Source organism: Gobius niger (assembly GCF_951799975.1).
Source record: "Gobius niger genome assembly, chromosome: 13".
Lineage (NCBI taxonomy): Eukaryota > Metazoa > Chordata > Actinopteri > Gobiiformes > Gobiidae > Gobius > Gobius niger.
Genome location: NC_136864.1, coordinates 33464604 through 33488177, shown reverse-complemented (window position 1 = coordinate 33488177; position 23574 = coordinate 33464604). Strand labels below are relative to the sequence as shown.

The 23574-nt window shown below is 44.6% G+C and overlaps 1 protein-coding gene across 2 annotated transcripts in view; it reads right to left on the bottom strand.

Moving 5' to 3' along the window:
• LOC306973224 (cadherin-12-like) overlaps positions 1–23574 on the bottom strand; it is a 129698-nt gene that overhangs the window by 38109 nt on the left and 68015 nt on the right. For both annotated transcript variants that reach the window (XM_079570116.1, XM_079570117.1), the window contains exons 5-7: positions 18752–18871; positions 13651–13818; positions 11768–11949 (exon numbers count right to left, since the gene is read on the bottom strand). In XM_079570116.1, coding sequence (XP_079426242.1) covers positions 11768–11949; positions 13651–13818; positions 18752–18871 — 470 coding nt within the window. The remainder of the gene's footprint in view (positions 1–11767; positions 11950–13650; positions 13819–18751; positions 18872–23574) is intronic.

Below are 23574 nucleotides of genomic sequence, written 5' to 3'. Positions count from 1 at the left end.
CCACAGTGATAAAGCTGCTTCAGCGTGTTTGGACTTTCATTACGGCGCCATTTTCAACCCTTCAAAATGACAGACGACTTTCAACATTTTCCTTCAAAGCCTTTTCGACTTTTCGGTTAATTTAACTTCAGGTATAGACACATGTTTGTGAGATTTGTCATTAAGTACCTGTGTGTTCACCTCAACAATAAACTGGACTGGTCCCACAACACCAACGCCCTGGACAAGAAGGGCCAGAGTGGCCTCCACCTTCTGAGGAGCCTGAGGTCCTTCAGAGTGAGCAGGCCTCTGCTCAGGACTTTTTATGACTCTGTGGTGGCCTCTGCTCTCCACTACGCTGCCGTGTGCTGGGCCCCGGGCCGCACAGAGCGGGACAAGAACAGACTGAACAAGCTGGTCAGGAGGGCCAGCTCTGGACTCTGTGGAGGAGGTGAGGGACAGGAGGGTGTTAGCCAAGCTCACCTCCATCATGGACAACACCTCCCACCCACTGCACGGGACTGTAGAGGAGCTGAGCAGCTCTTTCAGTGGCAGACTGAGACACCCTCAGTGCAAGAAGGAGCAGGTCCTTCATCCCCACTGCTGTCAGACTGTACAAGACTGTAAAGTAACATGTGCAGTAACCCCTAAGTCACTTACCTGCGTCACTTATCAACCACTTGCACTGTGATGTAAACCTGTACTGCAAATACTGACTACTACTTTTTTATAGTCTGTTTACTTATTATTTACTGTACTGTTTGTCCCCACAAAGTCCTTGGTAGTAGTTCTAGTTCAGGGTGAAATGTTTCACACCTGAACCGAGCACATTTTATCCAGTTTGGCTTTACACAAATCTAGAATTAGGCAGAAATGAGACAAAAACAAGGATGAAAATGCAACAAAAAAGTGACACAAAAACAAAATGTGGCAAAAATGTGACGAAAACCTCACAAAACAGACATGGGACATTTTTTTTAAAAAGTGACGACAATGCGGGGCAAAAGCTCCATTCAAGTTTTGTAGGTCTTAGCTTTCAAATGACCTACTGGCCTGTAGGCTGTGACCTTATGGATTTGGGTAAAGCTGAACTGGAGACGATGTGCTGGGTTTAGGCGAGTGGTAAGGTTTGTCTTTACTGTGGCTCCTCCAGACAAAGGTGAGTCAGTGTGAGTAGCTCTGCAGTCCTGGTGCTGGGACTGAATGTTTTTGGATGTTTCTTCTGATTCGGTGTAAGAACACTGACAGGCATCACTCAGAGAACGCTCCTGGAGGCTCCAAAACACAGCTGAAGGTTAAACCAGGCCAAGAGTATCATCTATTCTCAGTCGAACGCGAGGCAGACAGGTGCGCGGAGGTGAGAGCAGATCTGAAGAAAACCGAAAAGGAGCTTTATTGTGGACTTTGTATCTGATCAAATATGTATGTGTGTATGTGTATGTATATATGTGAGGATTAAGCCCAACTTCAGAGTGAACGGTCACATCCATCCGACACTCATCATCCATTTAAGTAGTAACAAAAAGAACGTGTTCACTTCTGTGTGAGCTGAGCAGTGATCAGCACCACCGCTCTGTCTTCTTTAAACTATTAGCCTGTAAATGTGAATGACAAACAGTGGACAGTGTTACACATCAGTGAGACAAACAAACATGTCCATTATCTGGAAACTCGCAAGAGTCTATAAATCAGGGTCCAAACGTTTTTCACTGAGGGCCACATACAGAAAATGATACAAACAACTGGGCCGCACTCAGCAGAGGTCAGATATATAACTTCACCTCTTTTGTATTCAATTTAGCAAATGAAAAAAATGTTAACTATGCTCAGTGTTTCCTACAGATTTCAAGGGGACTGAGGTGGGAGAGAGGTCCCCCTGGGGTGGTTCCGGGAGACCTCCCCCAGGAGATTTTTTTAAACATTTAGATGCGTTTTCCTGCATTCTGGTGCATTTTAAGCATTAAATAATAACTATTTTGTGCTATTATGCTGCTATGAAAAGAATCATTTCTGGTTAATATACACAGGGAACAGTACAAACCAGTACAAACTAATGTATTTGTCAGAAACCCTGATGCTTTTTAATTGAATATGCTTAAAGTAAAAAAAAAACAGCCTTCATCACAGCGTTCTATTCATGGATTTTCATTTATTTCATATATGTTAAATTAAAGAAAAACATTTTCGCAATTTTCCCAAATATATTTTAAGAATTTGCTGCGGGCCAATTAAAAGTGGCCCACGGGCCGTGGTTTTGGACACCCCTGCTATAAATCCATCTCCACTAAAATGGCTATATCACTATTATTCAAAGTGTGATGTTGTAATGTTCCACCTGCTTTTACAATCTGCTTCCTGTCAAAAACCACACTTGTATGTGTGTTTTTATTGAACACTTTCAACATAAGAGGCAATATTGACCTAAAACGACTTAGAAATGAAAACCAGTCATTTGTCTCCGACCCAAAGCCTCCTAACGCCGCTATGGTCGTCACGGAAACACAGCAGCATGGCGAAAATGTCTCTCCCAAACCAACACAAAATCAGTCACCATGAATGTGAAACCTGAAGAAACAGAAGCATTATGATAGTGATGAGGAACAAGGAGAGCTGTGTCTGAGATGTTAGTTTCACAGTCAGGTTTACTGTATTTATATTATGGGAATGATTTACTAGAGCTTCTAACCTCTCAATGCACATCACATGACCCAATGGAACCATTTCGCAGTAGTTTTACTCACTGCTGTTGGCTCTGGAGCAGCAGCGTCTTATATCTTTGACCAGGTTTGAAGCAAACTCTGTATTTTTCTGCTGTTCAATAAGTCCGTGTTTACGAAAATGCCGTGCACAAATGAGAGCGCTTTTGGTCCAAAGAATGTTCCCGACAGACAAACTTCACATCGCTCTTCAAACTTCAAAATGATCCTTTTCCTTGATGTCCAAAGAAACATTTTCCTCATGGAGATGAAAATGAGCTGGGAAAAGTCAGTATTCCAGCAGCTCTGGGTGTGTGAGCCCCATTTTTACAAAATAAGATTAGCTCTCGCTGGAAGACAGATGTGTTCACTGTAACACCATTTCACTGGTCTGGGGATAAACAAGCAGGAGGTGGAACAGGTGGGGCTTTAAATATCTTGGCATCCATCTCTCCAAGGACCTGATGTGGAGGACAAACGCCAAGGAGCTGGTGAAGAAAGATCAACAGAGGCTCTTGTTCCTGCGTTCCCTCAGGAAGGCTGTCTGCCGAAGAGCCTCCTCACCAACATCTACTGCCGCACTATGGAGAGCGTGCTCACATAGCGGTGCACCGTGTGGTTCTCTAGTTGCTCCTTGGAGGACGAGGTGGACCTCCAACGAGTCGTCCAGTCTGCAGAGAGGAGTCCTGGCGCCCCTGTACCTTCTCTTGAGTAGAACTGGGTCAGGAATATCTGCTCTGACAACACTAACCAGGACATTGCCTTTTGAAACACTTCCCTCTGGCCGTCTCAGGGTTCTCAGGGCCCAGAGGGGAATTTCTTTGTGATACATTTTGCAAAGGCAACAAAGACCTATCCCATCCTATCATTTCCATGAGAGCCTTTCTGTGCTCTTCCTGGGTACAGAGGGCGGGAGGGGCGGGGACAGTGCTGTAACTACACAGGAAAACTACCATAACCTGGTTAAAAGGCAGAATAAGTCACCTTTAACAGCAGGGCCGGCCGCATGCACCATGTCTACATTAGTCTGTTGGCGTCAAACGTCGCGTCCTCTTCTGCACACGCAATAAAGACATAACAAACATAAATGATCAAAGGAAACGTTTTACGCTCAGACGAAAAGAGGAAGACTGGCTCCTGCCCCATATCCACCTCCTCCTGAACACCGCCAATCCCTTGTGACAGGAGGAAGGTGTGTGGGCGCGCGTTCAACTCCACGAATAGTGACACCCTCCACAAGCATCTGAGCCGATCCAACATGGCAGACAAACGACAACGCTGCTTTCTTCAGGATGAATCAAGGCGGAACAACAAGGGGAAAAAAAGAAAAAATCCCTCTGAACTTCGGCAAACACGACGATTCCCCAAACGCTGCCAGGAGACGGTATCAGAGGCCGGGTCGACTCTAGGGAAGAGCCTAACGCGTGCTCTTGTAGCACATAGAGCGGAGGTAGGAACGTCAGAAAGAACTTGACACAAATCAGAGATCGAAGGCCTGTTTAAGTGCTCAAACATGTGAAACAATTCCTTTACATTTCGGAGCAGAACACATGATGTACAGCTGGCAATGTTGAAAGTGATGCTTTACTTTTGGGCGACAATCGGGGGGTTCGGCCCTCGGCCTTTTGACGACGAAGAAAATCGGCCTCCACCAAGCAAACTTGCCCCACTACCCCTGACATAGAGTGACTGAAGCTACAGCACGAAGCGGCCACGCTCATAAACATGCTTTCAGCTTCTGATAGTTCACGCTTTATGATTTTAATAAATGTGTGTGCATGGAGAACATGCTTAAAGGGACTATACAGATTTAAAAATGTTACAATTAAGTATTTTCCTCCATCTACATGTTCCAGCCATGTCCTAATGTGTAGAATGAGCTCACACCTGTTCACTCATTACCCAAGATTTCTAACTTTCGGTCCCAGTGAAAGCGTTTCAAGATGACCAATGACAACCTCTCTGGGCCAGGTCTTGTGGCGGCGCACGGGGCGGCGCAGGCGCTATATGTGCCATTGGCCTCCGCCACCTGTGAGGGGGCGTCACAAGAGGAGGCGACTGCACTGATGGAAACACGGCTGACATTCACTTCCTGGTTTACATTGCGCTGGCTTGCGTTCTTTCTTAAGCCTTAGGCTCTCACAGGTCAAACTAAAAACTTTATTTACCCCATCGTGAGCTAAACCATGTTCACGTCTCCAGAGAAAAAGAGCTACAGCGTCCGCTGTGGCGCGGATCGGCCGCGCTTGGCGTGAACGCGAAGCAAAACAAAAGCACATGTTCACCCCCCACCCCCACACAACCACTCTCCTGGACGCGGAGTCAATCTGGTTGGAGGAACATGTGTGTCTCCACCCACTTGAATGTGCTAAGTCTGGAGTGGCAAGATCACAAAGTGCGCTCCTACTGAGGCAACATGTCACGCTATCGTCTCCGTTTTGATGCACAAGATCGGGCCCTCTGTGTTTTTGTGGGCCAAAGGCAATGATCTCATTTTATCTGTATTTAACTGAAGGGAATCACGCGCCAAAACAACAAGTTTACAAGCCGGCTCGCTAACAAATGGTTTGGGTTTTGACCTGGATCCTTACGCGGGTTTCCATGGGGCATTCAAAAGTATTTAAAGTGACAGTCTGTACGATTGCAAAGCGAGATGAGCGAGACAGTAACATTTAAAGTAAACAATCAACCCCCTCCCCTCCGGATGGGAGCAGACAGCCACTTCTAGTTTGCAAAACTTCCAAAGTAAATGATCAAGCTTCCTCGCCCCCTTCCTGATTGGACGTGACAAGCCGGTTCACAGGAAAGCTCGTCTCATTGGTCAAAGAGACTCTGATTAGCGTCAGTTCTTCACAGGGATGGATTCATGAATGGAAACTCTAGCGGCTTGTTCAGCAGTGATGAACATGACACCGTTCTGCTGATGAGGACATGAGGAGAGTGCGGGCAGAGGCGCTGTCCAAGGTGCTGAACACGCTCAATGTGTTTTACTCCCGTTTGAAGCTCAGCTAAAATATGAACGGTCTGACTCAGGACTGAAATAAAAGTGTCAATTTGTGAAACTTTGACTAAATCTACTTCACGGGAACAGACAGTAGAAGGAAAAACTGTTTTACTCTCGTCTGTAAGCCTTTAGCTTTCTGAACCTGCTCCAATGAATGCACATGTTTTGTTCAAAGTGAATGTTCTGTCCCCATACACATGAATAGGGAAACAGGCACAGTGTTTAATTACTTGATTTCTGTGGTTTCTTTATCTTATAAGATGAAGTTTATTGGCATGTGTATCAGAGCCCACGAAAAGCAGAAACATGAACACATGAATTAGTTAACATTTAGCTCAGGGGACACTTTTCTTATGCTAATTTGTTTCTAAAGTAAAATCTCCAAAGGTCTGTACATTCATGAATGATTTCTAACCAGGCTTTGACCTAAATGTGGGCTGAAAACATCTGGATCGTACAAGGGAAGCAACGCCCTGTTTGTGGACATTGTCATCAAACTATTCAGATTTTTTTAAAACATTAAATTGCCTTCCACAGTTCCCAGATGGGGGAAAAAAAACATCTGAAACAATTATGATCAGAGTATGAAACCATCAAATATTACTGAGACAGGACTACATGTGCATCAAACACTCCAACTGCAGTTTATTTATTTCAAATAAATCCATATTAACAATTATTTTCATGTTTTGATGCCTTTGCACTGGCTTGACATAATCGTAGGCTGTTTCTCAAAGCCGAGGTTCCTTGACTTGGTGTTGAAGTCAGCACCTTCAAACTCACTTCCTTCCAGACCAAGGCAAGTGTCCTGCCTTGGACCAAAAAGAGCTGCTAATGGAAGTCACTCCAGAGGTACAGGAAGTGACATCACAAAATAAAAAAGGACGTTGCGTTTCATCCAGGGGAGGGTGTGGATGGGTCTGTGGATTCTGAAGGCTGGTGGAGTGGAAGTAGTCATATTTTTACCAACTACAAGTAAATAAATAAAAAGCAGTCAGAGATGATGAAACCGATCTGAAAATACAAAATACAACGTGAAAGGGGACTAAAACTTTAGAAAGAAAAATGATTGCTTGACATTAATGCCCACGAAACAAATGAAGTCCTTTGCTCCATGAAGCAGTGACATGTCCTTGTATGTTTGAATCAAAAAATATACATTTCAAACGAACAAAACAAATCATAGTTTGTTTGATTTGTTTTGAAAATTAGTTTTTCTATTATTGACTAAAAAGACAAAAACATGACACTGGTTGTTAAAAAGTGAAATTTAAGCGCTTTAACAAGTCACACAAGCCAGCACCACTTTTTTTTCATCCAAGAGCCGTGGTGCATTATGGGTGATTTTGGCTGGAGCAAGGCAGTGAAGGCTATACTATGTATCCTCGGTATATTAGCCCCATGCAGAGCAAAGGGAGGACGACTTGAACTTTGGAACAGCACTTGGGCGGCGAGTGATGATATAGATGCCTGACCACGCCCACTTTTGAGGAAGGCAAGGCGAGGTACCTAGACTTTGGGAAACAGTCGTAGTTTCTGTCCCAGCTTTGATTAGTTGCCCTGAGTATTAGCCTTCTCCAGGTTCAGAGCTTTAAAGTGCAGCATGTCCTTCAGCGCTGACATTTAGTCTGTGAACGTCTGAAACGCTGAGAGCCAAAAAGGTATTAGTTCAGGATTGTATCGCATTGGTCCATCCCTACATACAAAAATTCCGTTGCATTGTCCTTTTATGGAGGAGTGTGTGTGCAGAGGGCCTGTCGTGAGGAGAGTTCATATGCACATTGATGTATAATACATATACATATATTCAAACCTCAGATTCCCAGCCAAAGTGTGAAACTGCACACCAGTTCATCTCCGTTACTGTCTGATCCGACTTTAACTTCCCTTCTTGCTTTAATCTTGATTTATGAATATTTCCCTTTGAAATGCTTGTGCCTGCTCCTGCAGACCAGCGCGGGGACAGCTCAGACTAAAGCATATGTGACTGGGAGAGCGCGTGGAACACTTCTGTCTGCTGTGTTTAGAAAAGCCTGTGATGTGTCTCCCCTCCGCACTCGTCTGAGTTTGAATTTCTGCCTTTGACCGTGATGTGATGGAGCTATACTGCAGTGGATCCCTGTGGACTGGACGCTTAGTGGAGTTTACTCACGTCCTCACACGGCCTCACCAGCAAAGTCTCTTTTCCACGAGAACACGAGCGAGGCACTGCAGGTGAACAGGGAAGAGAATTTGGAGATCGAGAGATCAGTGTGAACCCAAGTGCCAGGCTTTGGTCCGCTCTAAAGAGCCACTAGTGATGGGTGAGTCATGAACGAGTGGGTGCAAAGAGCCGGCTCTTTAAAGTCCATGACGAGAGCCACACCTATGAGCCGTGTGAAAGAGAAGAAGTGCCAGTCACGTAGAGTCCTAACATGAGGTAGGAATGTGCGAGCACTTCAGTCTATGGTACAAACATTATTTTTCTTTCTTTCTCGCCGTCACAAGTTTCACCCAGTGAACGTTTATGAAAACTCTAAGATTTTGGCACAAAATTCTAATCCAATCCCACACAATTTTGGCTATTTCAATTTTGGAATTTCTAAACGTTTTATTGTATTTATGTGAAGCTGCTCCCTGTGCGGAACATGTGGACAATTGTTTGTGACTGATCCCGTCAGATCTTTGAAGCTCAGCAGGAAGCGTCTGGTCGGTGCTTGGATGGGAGACCGTTTGGGAACACCAGAAAGCCTGACGAATGAAGTGAGTGAGTGAGTGGTTGGTGGTGGTTGGTGGTGGTCGGAGGGGCCGATGGCGCAGACTGACAGCCTCGCTTCCATCAGTCTACCCCAGGGCAGCTGTGGCTACAATAGTAGCTTACCACCACCGAGTATGGAGTGAATGAATAGTGCGATGTAAAGTGTCTGAGTGTCCAGAAAAGCGCTATATAAAACCAATGTATTATTATTATTATTATTATTCAAATAATCACAGCTTCTTTTTGACTATGACTTGGAGCTACTGGTTTGGAGAACATGGGATCTGCAAACCAGTAGCTCACCAAAGGCTTTTCACATTTCTACATTTGCTTGAAAATAACTTTTCAACTTTTTTTTATATAAATAAAGATCTTCTTCTTCTTCTTTTCTTTTTGCTCTGAACCTATAGAACACAGACAGCAGGTAAATACAGTAAAGAATAACTGATCAACTCAAGTTATTGAACATCCCTGATTCAAAGCATCAAATTCACAATCTGACAACAGCTAAAATCTTCTGTCTGGAGCCCTACACTGTTCCCCTTGTTAAACCTGCATGAGGCAGTAATGTTGTCGTAATGCATGTCCCATTCACAGCCTTTAGTGTCCCTCTGAGGGGAGTATAAGAAGTGGAAACGCTCAGAGCCCTAAATGCCATCGTAAATGTATTTGTTCTTCATTTACACAGAACTGTAGAGGAGCTTTTTATTGTTTACGGCCACTCTTAGAGGCTGTCACAATCCTGCAAAAGAACTTCTGTAGGAGACTGTGTGGCCTGGTCTCAGTGTGAGCGCTGTCCGTGGTGCTTAAGGCTCAGCGGGGAAAACTGTTTGGACTTTCTATCTTTCCTTTTTCGTCTACCTTGATTAAAAGCAAAAGTATGAAAAATGGTTTGAGGCTAAACACGTTGATCAATGTTGAGGTTTTAGCTGCGAGTTTTGTCCCTTAACATCTTAGTTCAATGTCACGCTTTACTCTCCCCGTACGTAGTTTCTTCATGACATTTGTTGACTCCATTGTAGCCGTGTGTTTCCCACACATGTATCTATTCACAAATACTGACATGTTTGGTATCCACGCGACGCACAGAATCCCCCCAACACTCTGTACGCCAAATATGGTCATTTCTTTTGAGGAAGACGCCAGCTGCCACAGTCTGCGGGTGATGTTCAGGCACATGTGCACACATGACAAAACTTTATCCACTCTGACAACACCTGCGCTTTAGTAGCTCCAACAGACTCCACACTTCAGAGCTGTGGTGCACATCAGTCGATCAGTCTACTGGTCAAGAGAAGAAGACAGGATTTCGCAATCACAATACTGACACAAAATCAAGCAAACTCAGCGAAATCAGAGCGTCACTGTGACTATTTGTGCATAGTTATGGCGTCCAGTGCCTCCGCAAGAGCCCCGTCCTCCCGGTCGACCCGCCCTCGCCCTCCCGGTCGCCCCGTCCTCCCGGTCGCCCCGCCCTCGCCCTCCCGGCCGCCCCGACCTCCCAGCCGCCCCGCCCTCCCGGTCGCCCCGCCCTCCCGGCCGCCCCGTCCTCCCGGTCGCCCCGTCCTCCCGGTCGCCCCGTCCTCCCGGTCGCCCCGCCCTCCCGGCCGCCCCGTCCTCCCGGTCGCCCCGCCCTCCCGGCCGCCCCGTCCTCCCCGTCCTCCCGGCCGCGCACACTTAAAAATAATAATGCATTGGTTTTATATAGCACTTTTTGGACACTCTGAGACGCTTTACATGGTATTATTCATTCACTCCACACTTGGTGGTGGGAAGCTACAATTGTGGCCACAGCTGCCCTAGGGTAGACTGACAGAAGCGAGGCAACCAGTCTGCGCCATCGGCCCCTCCGACCACCACCAACCACTCACTCATGCACTCCATTCACTAGGCTTCCTGATGTTTACAAACGGTCTCCCATCCAAGTACCGACCAGGCCCTTCCTGCTGAGCGTCCAAGGTCTGACGGGATCGGGCAGAGTAATTGAAATAACCCGAGCATCATCTCCTCCACAGAGCAGCTTGTTCTGGGCAGTGTTGTATCAGACTTGAGGCTGCCTGTCTGCACCGCCCACTTTTCACAGCTGAGCGGAGAGCAGAAGACACACACAGATCTATTTAAATCGACTTAAAAACAACTCCTATATGAGTTATTTTCATAGTCACCAAATCCCCATCCCCATCATGCAGCTTGGTGCTACAGCAAACTCTGCAAACTGCCAACTGTGAGAATATTGTGTCTATGTGTGTTTGAGAGAGGAAAGGTTTGTGATATAATGTCTAGTGTGACAATAAGAAAACTTGTTAGTTACTGCGGGAAACGGTGTGTGTGGGTTTGCCGTGTTTACACTGAACTGGTAGATCTCGGGATCTTGAGTCAAAAAAGGTTGGGCACCTCTGGTTTACAGGTTTGGACATGACAACATTTGGAAGAGTCTTTCAGATGGATTTTTTGTAATTTTTATTCCTGATTTGTGGAGTCTTGACCCCCCCTCTCCTACCCCCCCAAAAATGCTAAATTTGACTTTGTACTGACGTTTTCACTGATTTGAAAACAAAACAAGATCCAAAATCTCCCCTGAGAAACTAAAAACAAAACATATTACATCAAAATGTCTTTTTTCTGTTCACCTAATTCAAATCAAACTTTATTTATTCATGTTTTCATACACAAGTGCGTCACAACGTGCTTTGCAGATGAAACCATTTAAAGTCCTTCCTCAGAGGCCGATAAGAAGTCCATAAAAAAGACACAACCTCTTTATACGAGCCAAAGAACAAAATGGAGCCATTAAAGGCGTCCGCTCTTCACTGTTAGCGCTCCCTTCGGCCATATTGTTGTGTTTCTGTTCCTAAATCAAGCTCCTTGGCCCTCGTCCCGACTCACAGAGACACTCTATTGTCAGGGGGGGAGACCGACGGCTGACTCGGCACACCGCCTTATCTGTTGTAATGGCCTGGTTCAATGAAAGGTTAAGAGGCAGAATGGGTTTGGAGCGCGGCCAGCAGAAAAGTATTCCACACACGGAGACCGGCGCTGTCAGCAACACCCCCCCAGGAGAAACACAGTCTGCTTAGCATTCGGAGCAAAGACTTATTTACAAAGTGGAAGTCACGAGCCGACAAAAGGGCCGGAGCAGGCTGATGCTGGAACAAGAGGAGGCGGGGTTTAGGACAAGGACTAGTTTTGGTATAGGTTGTTATGCTATTGCATTGTTATTTAAAAACTAAAACTATAACGTTTCAATTTCCCTCTTCTCCCACAGCACCTCGCCTAAACCCTTTGCACATGTTTGAGTCTTCATTGAATCTACTGTGGCGTCTGCTTTAGTGATTTGTTTAGAGTGTGTACCTTCTTGAGCAGCACCACCCCGTCCTGCCCGTTGGAGACCATCTCGAACATGCTTCCCTCCTCTCCCGGGACGATGGCGTACTCCACCACGGCGTTGTCCCCCGTGTCGGCGTCGTGAGCGCGGATCCTGCCCACCGACGACCCCACGGGGGCCGTCTCTGGCACCCGCAGGTGGAAGATGCCTGTGACGGACAAAAGGAACCAAACATCGGACTGACGCTCGCTGGACTTGAGCATCGGTGTTAGGGGCGTAACGGTAACACGAGAATGTAGGGACACTCAAAGCCGATACTGGATAAAATACGATATCGGGTATTGGCTACAAATATCCGATACTGAATATGGACATGATGTATGTCATTTAGAAGCTAAGAATCTGGAGAATTCAGAGTCCGTGAATGTATTTTTGATCGCCACACAAAATGCTGCAGCTAGCAACAGCACGCTAAAGCTAGCAACAGCATGCTAAAGCTACCAGGAGCATGCTAAAGCTAGCAACAGCATGCTAAAGCTAGCGGCAACTGATCAAGGCTGGGTCAGAAACTATGATAGAATTATCTAAAGTGGCCTAATAAAATAAAATTGGGCACTGAGAGGTCAAGTGTTTGTAAAGTATTTTAGTTTATGAAATCCTGTTAAAGAATAACTATTATATATATATTTTAAGAAGGTTTCTTGGTATCAGTTAACTCATGGACTGCCAATGACGGCTATAGACGTCAATTAGGTTTTTCAATGGGAACAGCTGCAGCAAAGCCTTGAGCATGTCTGGTGTTAAAATCTTAGTCATGCTTAATGAAAAAACTACAAGTTCTTGTATTTAATAAAAGAACTACAAGTTATTTTATTGAGTCAGGAAGTAGCAGCATTGCAAAGCTTGTTTTCTCTTCTCTTCTCTTTTTGGTCAGAAACTACCATTTTGGGTGATTCCACCTACTTTCCACAGACGATTACTAAAGAATGGAAAGGTACAAACTTTTTTTTTTTAGAAAGAAGAGAGTCTAATCTTTCTTTTGGTGGGTTTCGTGTTGACATAGACCTAGACCAGACCTAAAGCTCTCTGATTTGAAAATGGCTGGCAGATTGGTGCATCTAAATAGAATTACATTTCGGTTCAGTTCCACTAGTCGGAGGGCACGGTTCAGTATTTTTTGGGTTAAAAAACCCCACAGAAAATAAACTTGCAAAATGTAATTGTTCAGAATATTCCACCTGACGCAAGGACAGCGTTGCTCCAAATGAGACGGTCATCTTGCCTGCGCCACTAGTGAGAGGGCGACTGCGGTTATTACAGACGCACTGAGAGCGCTGCTGCCCTCACATCTTTTCACATCGCCCTAAAACTAAAACTTAAAACTTTATTTGAGTTAAAGGAACAGGCCACCGTTTTCCCATGCTGATATACTGTATGTTCTTACCTAGACGAGTTGATCCGTACCTGTCTGGTTTTTGTGCCCGAGGAAGAGCGTGGTCGCTTCCAGCTTCACCCCTGTTTAGAGCTATAGGAATACATTTGGAGAGGCCAAATACTAACAACATCTGTGGTCTTCTTGCGTGACTGAGGGCACGCACAAAGACCAGACAGTTACACATCTTGGTCAAGACCGGGGTTAAGAGGTTAAACATTAATTCTCCAAAATCATTGCCTTTTGCTTTGATTACTGCTTTGCACTATCGACTTCATAGACGTTAAACCATTTCAGGGACAAGGACCTTATGAAGCTCATTGAGAAAATGCTAATAATAAAGAAAGAAACAGAACATAAAGTTATTGTTGTTTCCGACACAATCCCATGTGCTCAAACCCGAATGCCCCCTGTGCACCGTCACGCCCCTGAAGCTGAATGGGAACAACCCGAGCACTGTGGGTATTTGTCACTGACTCTTGGCGAACCGCGGCGGGTTGTCGTTGACGTCGCTCAGGCTGATGTTGACGGTGGTGGTGGAGGCCAGCCCCCCCAGCTGACCCCCCATGTCTTTGGCCTGGAGCAGCACCTGGTACTCGTCCTTCACCTCGCGGTCCATGTTGGCCAGCGCTGTCCGGATCACCCCTGGAGGAAGATCCAACAGGTTATGAATACAGAGCGCAGCGGAGAGACAGCAGGGATTAGAAAGACCAACACAGACACCACTGAATCATGAAGTCTGGGAAATCACCTGTAACCCATTTTACCTGTGGAGAGCCCAAACCGCTCACTGTTGCTTTTCCAGTGTGTTTTATTGATGTTGGAACTGCTTTAATTTAGTGATTCACTGATATAGGCAGCAGCAAAGGATGGGAGGGCTGGGTCAGGTCTACATTATTCCAACACATCAGGGCTGCTTTTTGAGTGTTTCTATGCATGAAAGAAAATGTTTGTGACCGAAATAACACAGTGTTTTGAATGATGAAATCAGTGCTGCCCTGTTTGGGAGAGAGAGGAGTGGGCAGGTCTGGATCATCGGGGAGCACAGTGGCCCTGCAAACTACTGAAATCCCAGACAATAGTGGGGGACAGGCTGGATGTTCAGAGGCTATGGTGCGAGCTGGGCTGCTGACATTTAGCAACGTGGCCTCTTCTCTCATGTGTTTGGCTGAGGTGAATAAATGTGCCCCGCCGTGGAATCCAGGGACACAAGTCGGCTCACTCAGTTTCCCACAAATCGAGACAGAAGAGTTTTCACTTTTTTGCAGAATCATTCAGTTGAGATCACGAAGAAGCCTCACCATGTTTTAGATCACAGTATTGGTATATTTAAAAGCTTTAATTTTCAGGCTGAAAAAGTATTGTTTTATTGGAGAAATAGCGCAAGCCGTGGGGGCGTGTCATCGTGTCTGTTTGCTTTTTGATGAGGCCATTGTTGTGCTGTAAGCTAAGACGGTGTGTTCTTCTTTCCCTCTGGTCATATGTGTGTGTGTTGGGATAATGTTGCTAGTTTGTCCTTGTGTTGCTGTAGAGATAGAGGTAGGCTCTATGGGAAGTGGATTTATGCAAGGATAATTATTCACATACCTGTTACCTGTTTTTTCCTTGATGGCACATTTTTCTTGCTTTTTGCCTTTTCTCCCCCCTGTGCTTTACAGCTTTACGGGGGGAGCAGGTATGGCTTATCAAAATGAAATGTACATGAGCCCTATTGTCACTCCGGGCAGCAGAGAGAGGTGAGAACAGCCCAAAAGTTTAGAGACCGATTTCTCTGGTTAGAAATATCCAGAGAGGGTAGCTTCAAATGTTTACAGGTTCTCTAAATATTATGAGATGTCCATGTGTTGCACATCTTGGGAAAGCTTGGAGACTACACTTTCATAATCTGTGAATAAGCTCAAAATGCCGCAGAACCGACATGTGTCCTTACTTGTGTCTGGTCATAAATCTGATCACCCTGAAGAGAGCAATGACTAGGACAGGTGTGAGCAAACCTTCACACCAAAGTGCCAGATTGGGGCTTTTACTCTTGCCACGGGGCCAAGCAAACAGTGAGTCCCCAAAGCTCTCAGAACACCTTTCATTCTATTCCATTTTATGATGGGGATGTTTTTTTTTTTTACGTCAGTGAAAACCAACTTATCAATTTTTCCTCCTATTTGTGAAGTTATGAATGACATTAGCTCATGATGAGTTTATACAGTATGTGAATTGCATGAATGACTCAGAGAAGAGCAGGTTATGACAGCTCATGGATCCAAATATGAAACAATAGAAGCTGATTCAATACACATTAACAACACATTTCCTCCAATGCTTCAGCTGGACTGTCAGAAATGTGACAAAAATCCTCCTCATTCCAAATGTCTCGTGGCAACACCTTCACCCCAGCCCAAGCTATAAGTCTACATTTGGAAACACATTTCTCCTTGAGGAAAAACATCAAGGTCCTTCCACTCCTTTAGCCTGAACTGGTCCTGCACCTGCTGCCCACTCAGAGCCCCCCCATCCCTCATGAATGTTCCAGCTTGTGTTCAAAGTCACAGCTCCTCTGTTCCGATAAGGCTTGACAAATCGTTTCATTGTGGACCTTAGCATTCGAGAGCAGCGCTGTGGACGTGCGCTGACCTGGAGGGCGGACAGCGGAGGAGACCGCGGCCCAACGAGGAGCTGAGCGGGAAGGGGATGGTCTGAGAGAGAACAGGCAAACAAGAGGGACTCGGCAAGGGGTGAGAAATGTTTACAACTGTGTACCATCAGAACCTACCAGACTACGTAAAGGTGACTGCAGAATAAACTGGATCATGTTGTCAACTAAGCACCTAAATCTGCTTACATTCAGTCTTAAAATGTTAACCTAAACGACCAAACCTGTGTTCATTTTGACAACATATTTTAGTTTAGTTTTAGTCTCTTCATGAAAATGTAATTTAACTTTAGTTGAGATTTTCCCACATGAGCAGAGTGCAGACTTGTTCCTTTGGAAGAGAATTGAAATGATATGATGGTCTTTCAAACTGTCTGTTTGGACGATTTAAGTCTCTTTATTCATTTTTTATTTAGTCAGATTTTATCCATCCATCCATTTTCTTCCACTTGTCCGTTGCCGGGTCGTGGGAGCAGCTGTTGGAGCTGCCGAAATCACATTACACCACCCCTTACGGCTCCTCCTGCAGGTGGCGGGTCCACGGGAGGACGGCCTCACGATTAACCGGGCCTGTCGGTCTCTCATAAGGAGCTTCTGAACCGCTCTTTGTCTGACCCGTCACCTATAGGACCTGTTTGTCATGGGAGACCCTACAGGGGCACGAAGCCCCCGACAACAGAGCTCCAGGATCATTCGGGTGCTCAAACCCTCCACCACGTTAAGGTGGCGGTTCCAGGAGGGGAGTCATATTTTAGTGAATACAAAATATCTGGACATTTTATTCTTAGTTTTAGACTCATAAACGACTTTCAATTTACTTTGACTAAAAATATATTAGTTGATGAAATTAACATTGGACCAAATTCCACTGGGTCCGATTCGGATATTTTTCATGGTGTTGCCATAGCGATGACCATGACCTTATTATTCTAAATGACCTGAATGAGCTTAAACTTGGCGACTGATCCAGAGAAATGTGGAATGAAACGTCCAAATGATTTGGACGCAGCCGCAAACTTTTTGTTTAACATTGTCCTGAAATATGCTACAGTTTGCACATAATGAAAGACAAATTCATACAAACTTTTTCTTTCCAGTATAAGGTCAACTAACAGCAAACAAGTCCTCAGCTCTGTCATAAAGACAATAATACTGAAATCCAAGACTGAGGGAGACCTTGCTCTGGGCAGAGCGGTTGGCAAAGAACTATTATTTGTTATTTTCCTTTTTTTTCAGGTAAAACATTAAGAACAAATTTTATAAAATGCTGCCCTGACAGAGCTGAAAGTGCACTTGAAGAGAAAGAGCCATTATCTTTGAGATTAAAGTCTCCATGAACACAGACGTCATGTTTTTAACATGTGACTGTCCATCATGTTATCTTCAAAAGTCTATTTATTTGTGTGAAACCCTCATCCCTCATGTAAGGGATAATGTATAGAACACTGGTCACTATCGGGAAAATAAGTACCGACAGGGCGAAACACTAATGCTCCGTCCACACCAAACTCGATTTGGGCGTCAAAAACGCGCGTCACGCCCGTTGTTGGACGCCTGTGCTTATTGAAGTCAGACGCTCGTCACAAATGTCACCGAGCGTCAGACGCTCTGGCCGCTCAGAGTGAGTTCGTAGCATCTTGGAAGCAGTTGTTGCCTGAAAAATACACCTGCTACATCTCATTGTTGATTAAAGGTCTGCAACAAACCACAAATGCGTGAAAGCGGCTCAGTGTGTGATCGTCATAAAGCTGCTCTATGTCTTTACGGCTTCATTGACGTTATTAATGCTTGTTGTCATGGGAGAAAACCGGAGCTCAATGCGAGCTAACTGAGCTAACTTGTGACTTGTGACTTGTTTACATCTGTGGGGCCGGCATAGAATCTGCCCCGGTGGCTCAGCTACAACGTACGTCACTATGGCAGGAAGCTCCTGATTGGTCGACGCTCGCAAATTTCTCTAAAAAGTTCAACATTTCTCAACTCGAGCGTCGGCCGCGCTCGACGCCCTGGAGGCGTCAAAAGCTCACCACGCGCGAAAAACCTCAAAACACGGCGCGTGACGCGCTGTGGGACATCTTGACGCCCCCCGGAGGCACGTCCTCCATGTATTTTAAATGTAAACCTGACGCTTTGGAGGCCCCAAATCGAGTTTGGTGTGGACGGAGCATTAGGGTTCGCCCTAGTAGCAGCTAGGCTAGCTACTTATTGCTAGCCTAGCTTAGTAGAAGTTGGAAAGGAGGAATGGTGGTGAATCTCTGGGTTAGTGGAAAGTCGGACTTCATGAGCAATTTCCCCAACTCCTCTCACAGTAACGGGGACAGAACCAGTGTCCTCGACTGCTACGTACGGAGTGACATGAAAGACCTGTTACAAGCACGAACTCCGTTACCACTGGCAGAGGTTGTTATTATTTATTTATTTATTAATAATGACCAGTAGATCATTGGAAAATCCCATTCAAGTCAGTGGAGCGTTCTACTTGCATTGTGAAGAGGCGTATAATAATTGAAAATAACGGGAGCAGAAGTCACGAGTCCATTCTGTGCATATATTTATATGTTCATGACTTAAACCCAGAATTTTAAACTTGGCTTTTTCATTATTCAGATTGTGTTACTGGAAAACAACAGTCTGCTTTCATGAAATGCCTTATTTCAATCAACAAACTTTAAATAAAATCAAAGTTTCCTAATCTTCTGTGGATGTCAGTCACGTACAGCTCTCTGAAGAGTTCATTTGCAGAGATCTCTTTTGGATGTTTGTTACTGTACTCTCCAGATGACCCTTAAGTTGGATCTGTTTGATTAAGAACTAGTGACGTTATATTTCCATGGCACTGAAACAGAAAAACCCTGCTCTGTCAGGAGAAACTTGTAAATGAACTCTCAGGACTCCAGCAGCTCTGAGTGTGTGATGGAGGGGCCGACTCACCGGTCTTGGGGTCCACAGAGAAGTACGGCTGTCCCTGCAGGATGCTGTACACGATGCGAGCGCTGCTGCCGTACGTGGGGTCGTCTGCGTCAGTGGCCGTCACCTGGGTCACGTATGTGCCTGCGGAGAGACCAGTGTCCAGTCACACGGAGTCCATCAAATCATTCATTCATGACATTAAACCTGAAGATCATTCATTGTCACTCACAGCTATATCTGAAAAGCTGAATAAAAGTGAAACAGAACCTCATTGTGTTTAGTCCTGACTCTGGGACCAGCAGGAGACCTCTCCCTGAGGGTCAGAGCTGAGATGGTTCATACTTTGGGGCAGGGTTCATTTTGACACATATTTTAATTTAGTTTTAGTCAAAATTGAAACATAATTATTTTCCATGTTTGTCCAGTTTTAAATTTAAAATGTATTTAGTCAACTTAAAATGCTTCATGTTTCTTCATAAACAGAGCTCAGAGCTGTTCCTTTGGCAGTGAATTTAAACGACATGAGGTCACTGGAAGTTTGAATGATTTCTGTCTGGAGATTTTAGCCCCAGTCTTGAACAACTTTTGATTAAGTTTTCGTCTCATTTTGGTCGGCAAAAAATGACTTGTTGGCATAAAGAGACTTGTAACAAGCAGAGCTGTTTTTTGGAGAAGCCTTTCACAGACATAGTCACAAAGCTCTTTACATGAGACCATCTACAGTCTATTGAAGGCAGTGCAGAGACCTGAGCACTGGACTAATGTGGTCCTATTTCCTGGTTCTAGTCAGGACGGGGGCAGCAGTGGCGTTAGAGTTCAGGTCTGAGTCATAGATTCTGAACCTGATCTTCAGGTTTTAGACACAAGGCCAGGGCCTTTCTTCGCAGGGAAACAGTTCAACAACAAGCTACAGATGGTAGGTAAGGCAATTTGAGCGTTGGCAGACAGTGCTACATGTCGCTAAGATGTGTGTGGACAGAGGAGCTTGTATACAGTGCCTCTCGTGAGTATTCATACACCTTGAACTTTTGCACATTTTGTCATGTTTTCACCCTAAACATAAAGATTCTATTTTGATTTTTTTACTGAACGTTCACACACAAGTAACAGACAACTGTGAAGTGAAAGCAAAATGATACATGATTCTGTTATTTTTCAAAAAATAGAAAAGTGAAAAGTGGGGCTTGCATAAGTATTCATGCAGCATGAATTAATACTTTGTGGAACCCCCTTTTGCTCTAATAACAGCACAAATCTTTTGGGTTTGACTCTACAAGGTTTGCACATGTAGAGACTGACATTTTAGCCCATTCCTCTTTACAAAACAACTCCAGCTCTGTCACATTAGAAGGAGAGCGTTTGTGAACAGCAGTTTTCAGACCTTTCCACAGATTTTCAATAGGATTTAGGTCAGGACTTTGACTGGGCCATTCTAACACATTAATATGTTTTTATTGAACCATTCCATTGTAGATTTATCTTTGTGTTTAGGGTCATTGTCCTGCTGAAGGTGAATCTCCGCCCCAGCCTCAGTTCTCTTGTGACTCCAGCAGGTTTTCCTCCAAAATGTCTCTGTATTTGGCTCCATCCATCTTCACAACTATTCTTACAATCTCCCCAGTCCCCGCTGAGGAAAAGCAGCCCCACAGCATGATGCTCCCCCCCGTATATTTTAAACTGGGGATGGTGCACTCAGGACAATGAGCAGTGTCAGGTTTGCTCCATACAAAACGTTTTGCATTTGGGCCAAAAAGTCAATTTTTGTCTCATCTGACCAAAGCTCCTTCTTCCACATGGAGCTGTGTCCTCCATGTGACTTCTAGCAAACTTCAAACAGGATTTTTTATGGCCTCCTTTCAATAATGGCTTTCTTCTTCCACTCGTCCATGAAGGCCAGATTTGTGTAGATACGACTTATAGTTGTCCCATGTACAGATTCCCCCAACTCAGCGGCAGGACTTCACAGCTGCTCCAGAGTTATCTTGGGGCAGTTGGTTGTATTTCTGACCAGTGTCTCCTTGTTCAGTTTGTTAGTTTAGGTGAACGACCGTGTCTTGGTAAGTCTGCAGTGGTGCTTTACTCTTTCCATTTCTGAATGATGGATTGAACAGTTGCTCCGGGAGATGTTTAAATCTTGGTAAATCTTTGTATAACTTAATGCTGCTTTAAACTTCTCCACAGCTTTATCCCTGACCTCTCTGGTGCTCCTGGACCTTCATGATATTGTTCAGTGACCAATACACTCTGACCACAGCTCTGAGGGCCTGAAAGAACAGCTGAAATTATACTGAGAGTAGATTACACACAGGTGCCTCTGTTTAATGGTTAGGCCAAGGTGTGAACATTCTGGAGTCATTAGAAAATTTTAAAGGCAATTTAATGCACTCAGAAAATGCTGTATGATACTTATGCACGCCCCACTTTTCACTTTTCTATTTTTTGAAAAATAACAGAATCATGTATCATTTTGCTTTCACTTCACAGTTGTCTGTTACTTGTGTGTGAACGTTCAGTAAAAAAATAAAAATAAAATCTTTATGTTTAGGGTTGTATACATGACAAAATGTGCAAAAGTTCAAGGTGTATGAATACTTACGAGAGGCACTGTATATGTGGTAAGAGAGCCGTCAGTACAAACAGGAGCGCAGCAGATCACATGACACACCTGCACACTCGTGATCAGAGGCAAACCTACAGACCTCGTCACTACAGTGATGAAGATCAATCCATTCAGCTGTTCAGGAGACGCCACCGTCAGCTGATTAGGAGAGAAAAGCAACATGTGCTCAAAGCTCTGCGCTGTTGTCTCACATCTGAGCCTCCAAAGTTAGAACAAATACTGAGCATTCCTTAAATCTTCTTGTTATTTTGTTACTGGGTGTTTCTGGCAAGGCCATTGGAGTAGGCATCAAAGAGGGCTCGAAAAAGATGAGCAACAAACAAGAAAACTGAAACTGAAAACTGAAACAACACAAGAGACAAACAAAGAATAACTAGTTCAGCCTCACAGCCAACGGTCTTTTTCTTCTGCAGTTTCACAAATGGAGTGAATCCGCCTCAGTCAACTGGAGAACATCAATATAATCTAATAATTAACTATAACAAAGTATACAAAAGGAATAATAAAATCATCATAAAGCCACATAATTCATATTTCATAACATTATGACTTAGTTGATTATGAAATTGGCGATTCAATGTACAGAATAAAAAAACAACAATATAGTTCCAGATTGTGTTCACAAATGGTATGAACTTAAGAGCATCATTTACGTTTGCTCAACCTAAAGTGCAAATGGACCTAAAAGTACAAAGTCTGTCGTTTCAAGGCTCCATCCTTCATGAAAGGGCACCACGGCATTTGAAATGGTGAACATGTGGAGACTGAAAACACACACACACATATAGTATATACAGTATGGATATTAATATCGCAGGCAAAGACAGGCGGCTCGGCCTCCTGTCACTTCACAGAGGGGGATTATGTGTGAATCATATGGCGCTGTTTGCTAACAGGCTAATCCGCACGCCTCACCTGCCCCCCCCACAGCCCTGCTATGCCACACACACTCCTGATTCACCCACTCATCAGCCACGTGAATGAACTTCTATAGTTTCAACTGACTCCATCCTTCTTCCTCGTTGTTCATCTTAATCAGAAACGATCATTTCCACAACCAACAGCTTCAGTCGTGCATTTTACGAGCACGTCGAGATTCTCAAAGCGCCATATGCAGCCATTATTCATCCTCTCCACACTCGGGGGTAAGCTACTTTTGTGTCGCCACAGCTGCCACGGAGGATCGCATTCAAGGCTGTCTTTGTGAAAGACAGTTAAAGGCGCTGTAGCCACATTATTCCATCTGAAATCGCTGGTCACGGTCAATACATTGGTAACTTTCCCAACACATTCCTATCCTTGGTGGTACTTTGGTTCTTTTGAAAGCCTATATTTCCAACAGACAGCATCCTGACAGGTAAATTAGAAAAGGCAGCCTAATTCCACGGGTAAATGTGTGAAATGATCTTCTTTGGTGAGGAAGCTCAACTCTATCAAGTATCTTAAAGGGGGAGAAGTGTGCGTGTAAGTGAGTCTTTTTGGTGCGATATCAACGCAATATCATCCTGATTCAAATGGGTTGCGATGTGCAGTGGAAGAATGTATTCAAAAATATGCATCGAAGGGAACATTACAACTATCGTGGCTAAAGCTTCAGGAAATGAGAAGAATACCCCTGGAACTATTGTGTGGACTCTATGCTCTTCAAATCTGTCCAGTGTGGGGTCTGCCTCTGATCCTGCTGTGGTTTACTTTTAAAAGCTGCTTTCTTCAGGACCATTATGGACTCTCTGCAGTAAAAAAAATCCGCCGGACCCCACAAAAACACGGCAAAGACGTACAAAAGTATCCAGTAAAACAATGTGGAACAGAAACCACAAATACAGGTCACACAAAAAGGCAAAAAGCACAGCTGTACCCAGGGAGAGGGAGGTTTGTTTTATTCTCCAGCAAAGACATCATATATTTAAGCTTGTGGGTTTCAGTGCAGTGACTATAACAAATCCACCTGTGGCTGAAATATCAAGGCTCTGCTCAGAGAAACTAAACACTTCCTGTTGCCAGATATGCCAGCGGCAGAAACAGCTTTTTGTGGCGACGTCCAGCAACCACAGCTCATGAAACTGTTGGCAAACGGAAAGACGGAAGGTCAATGACCGTTTTGGGGCAGTGTTCTGCAATTGTAAAGCGACTTTGTGAGTCTGGAAAAGCGCTGTATAAAACGAATGCCTTATCATTTAAAGGGGCTGGATGCAAGTTCGCCATGTTATACTCACTACTGCCA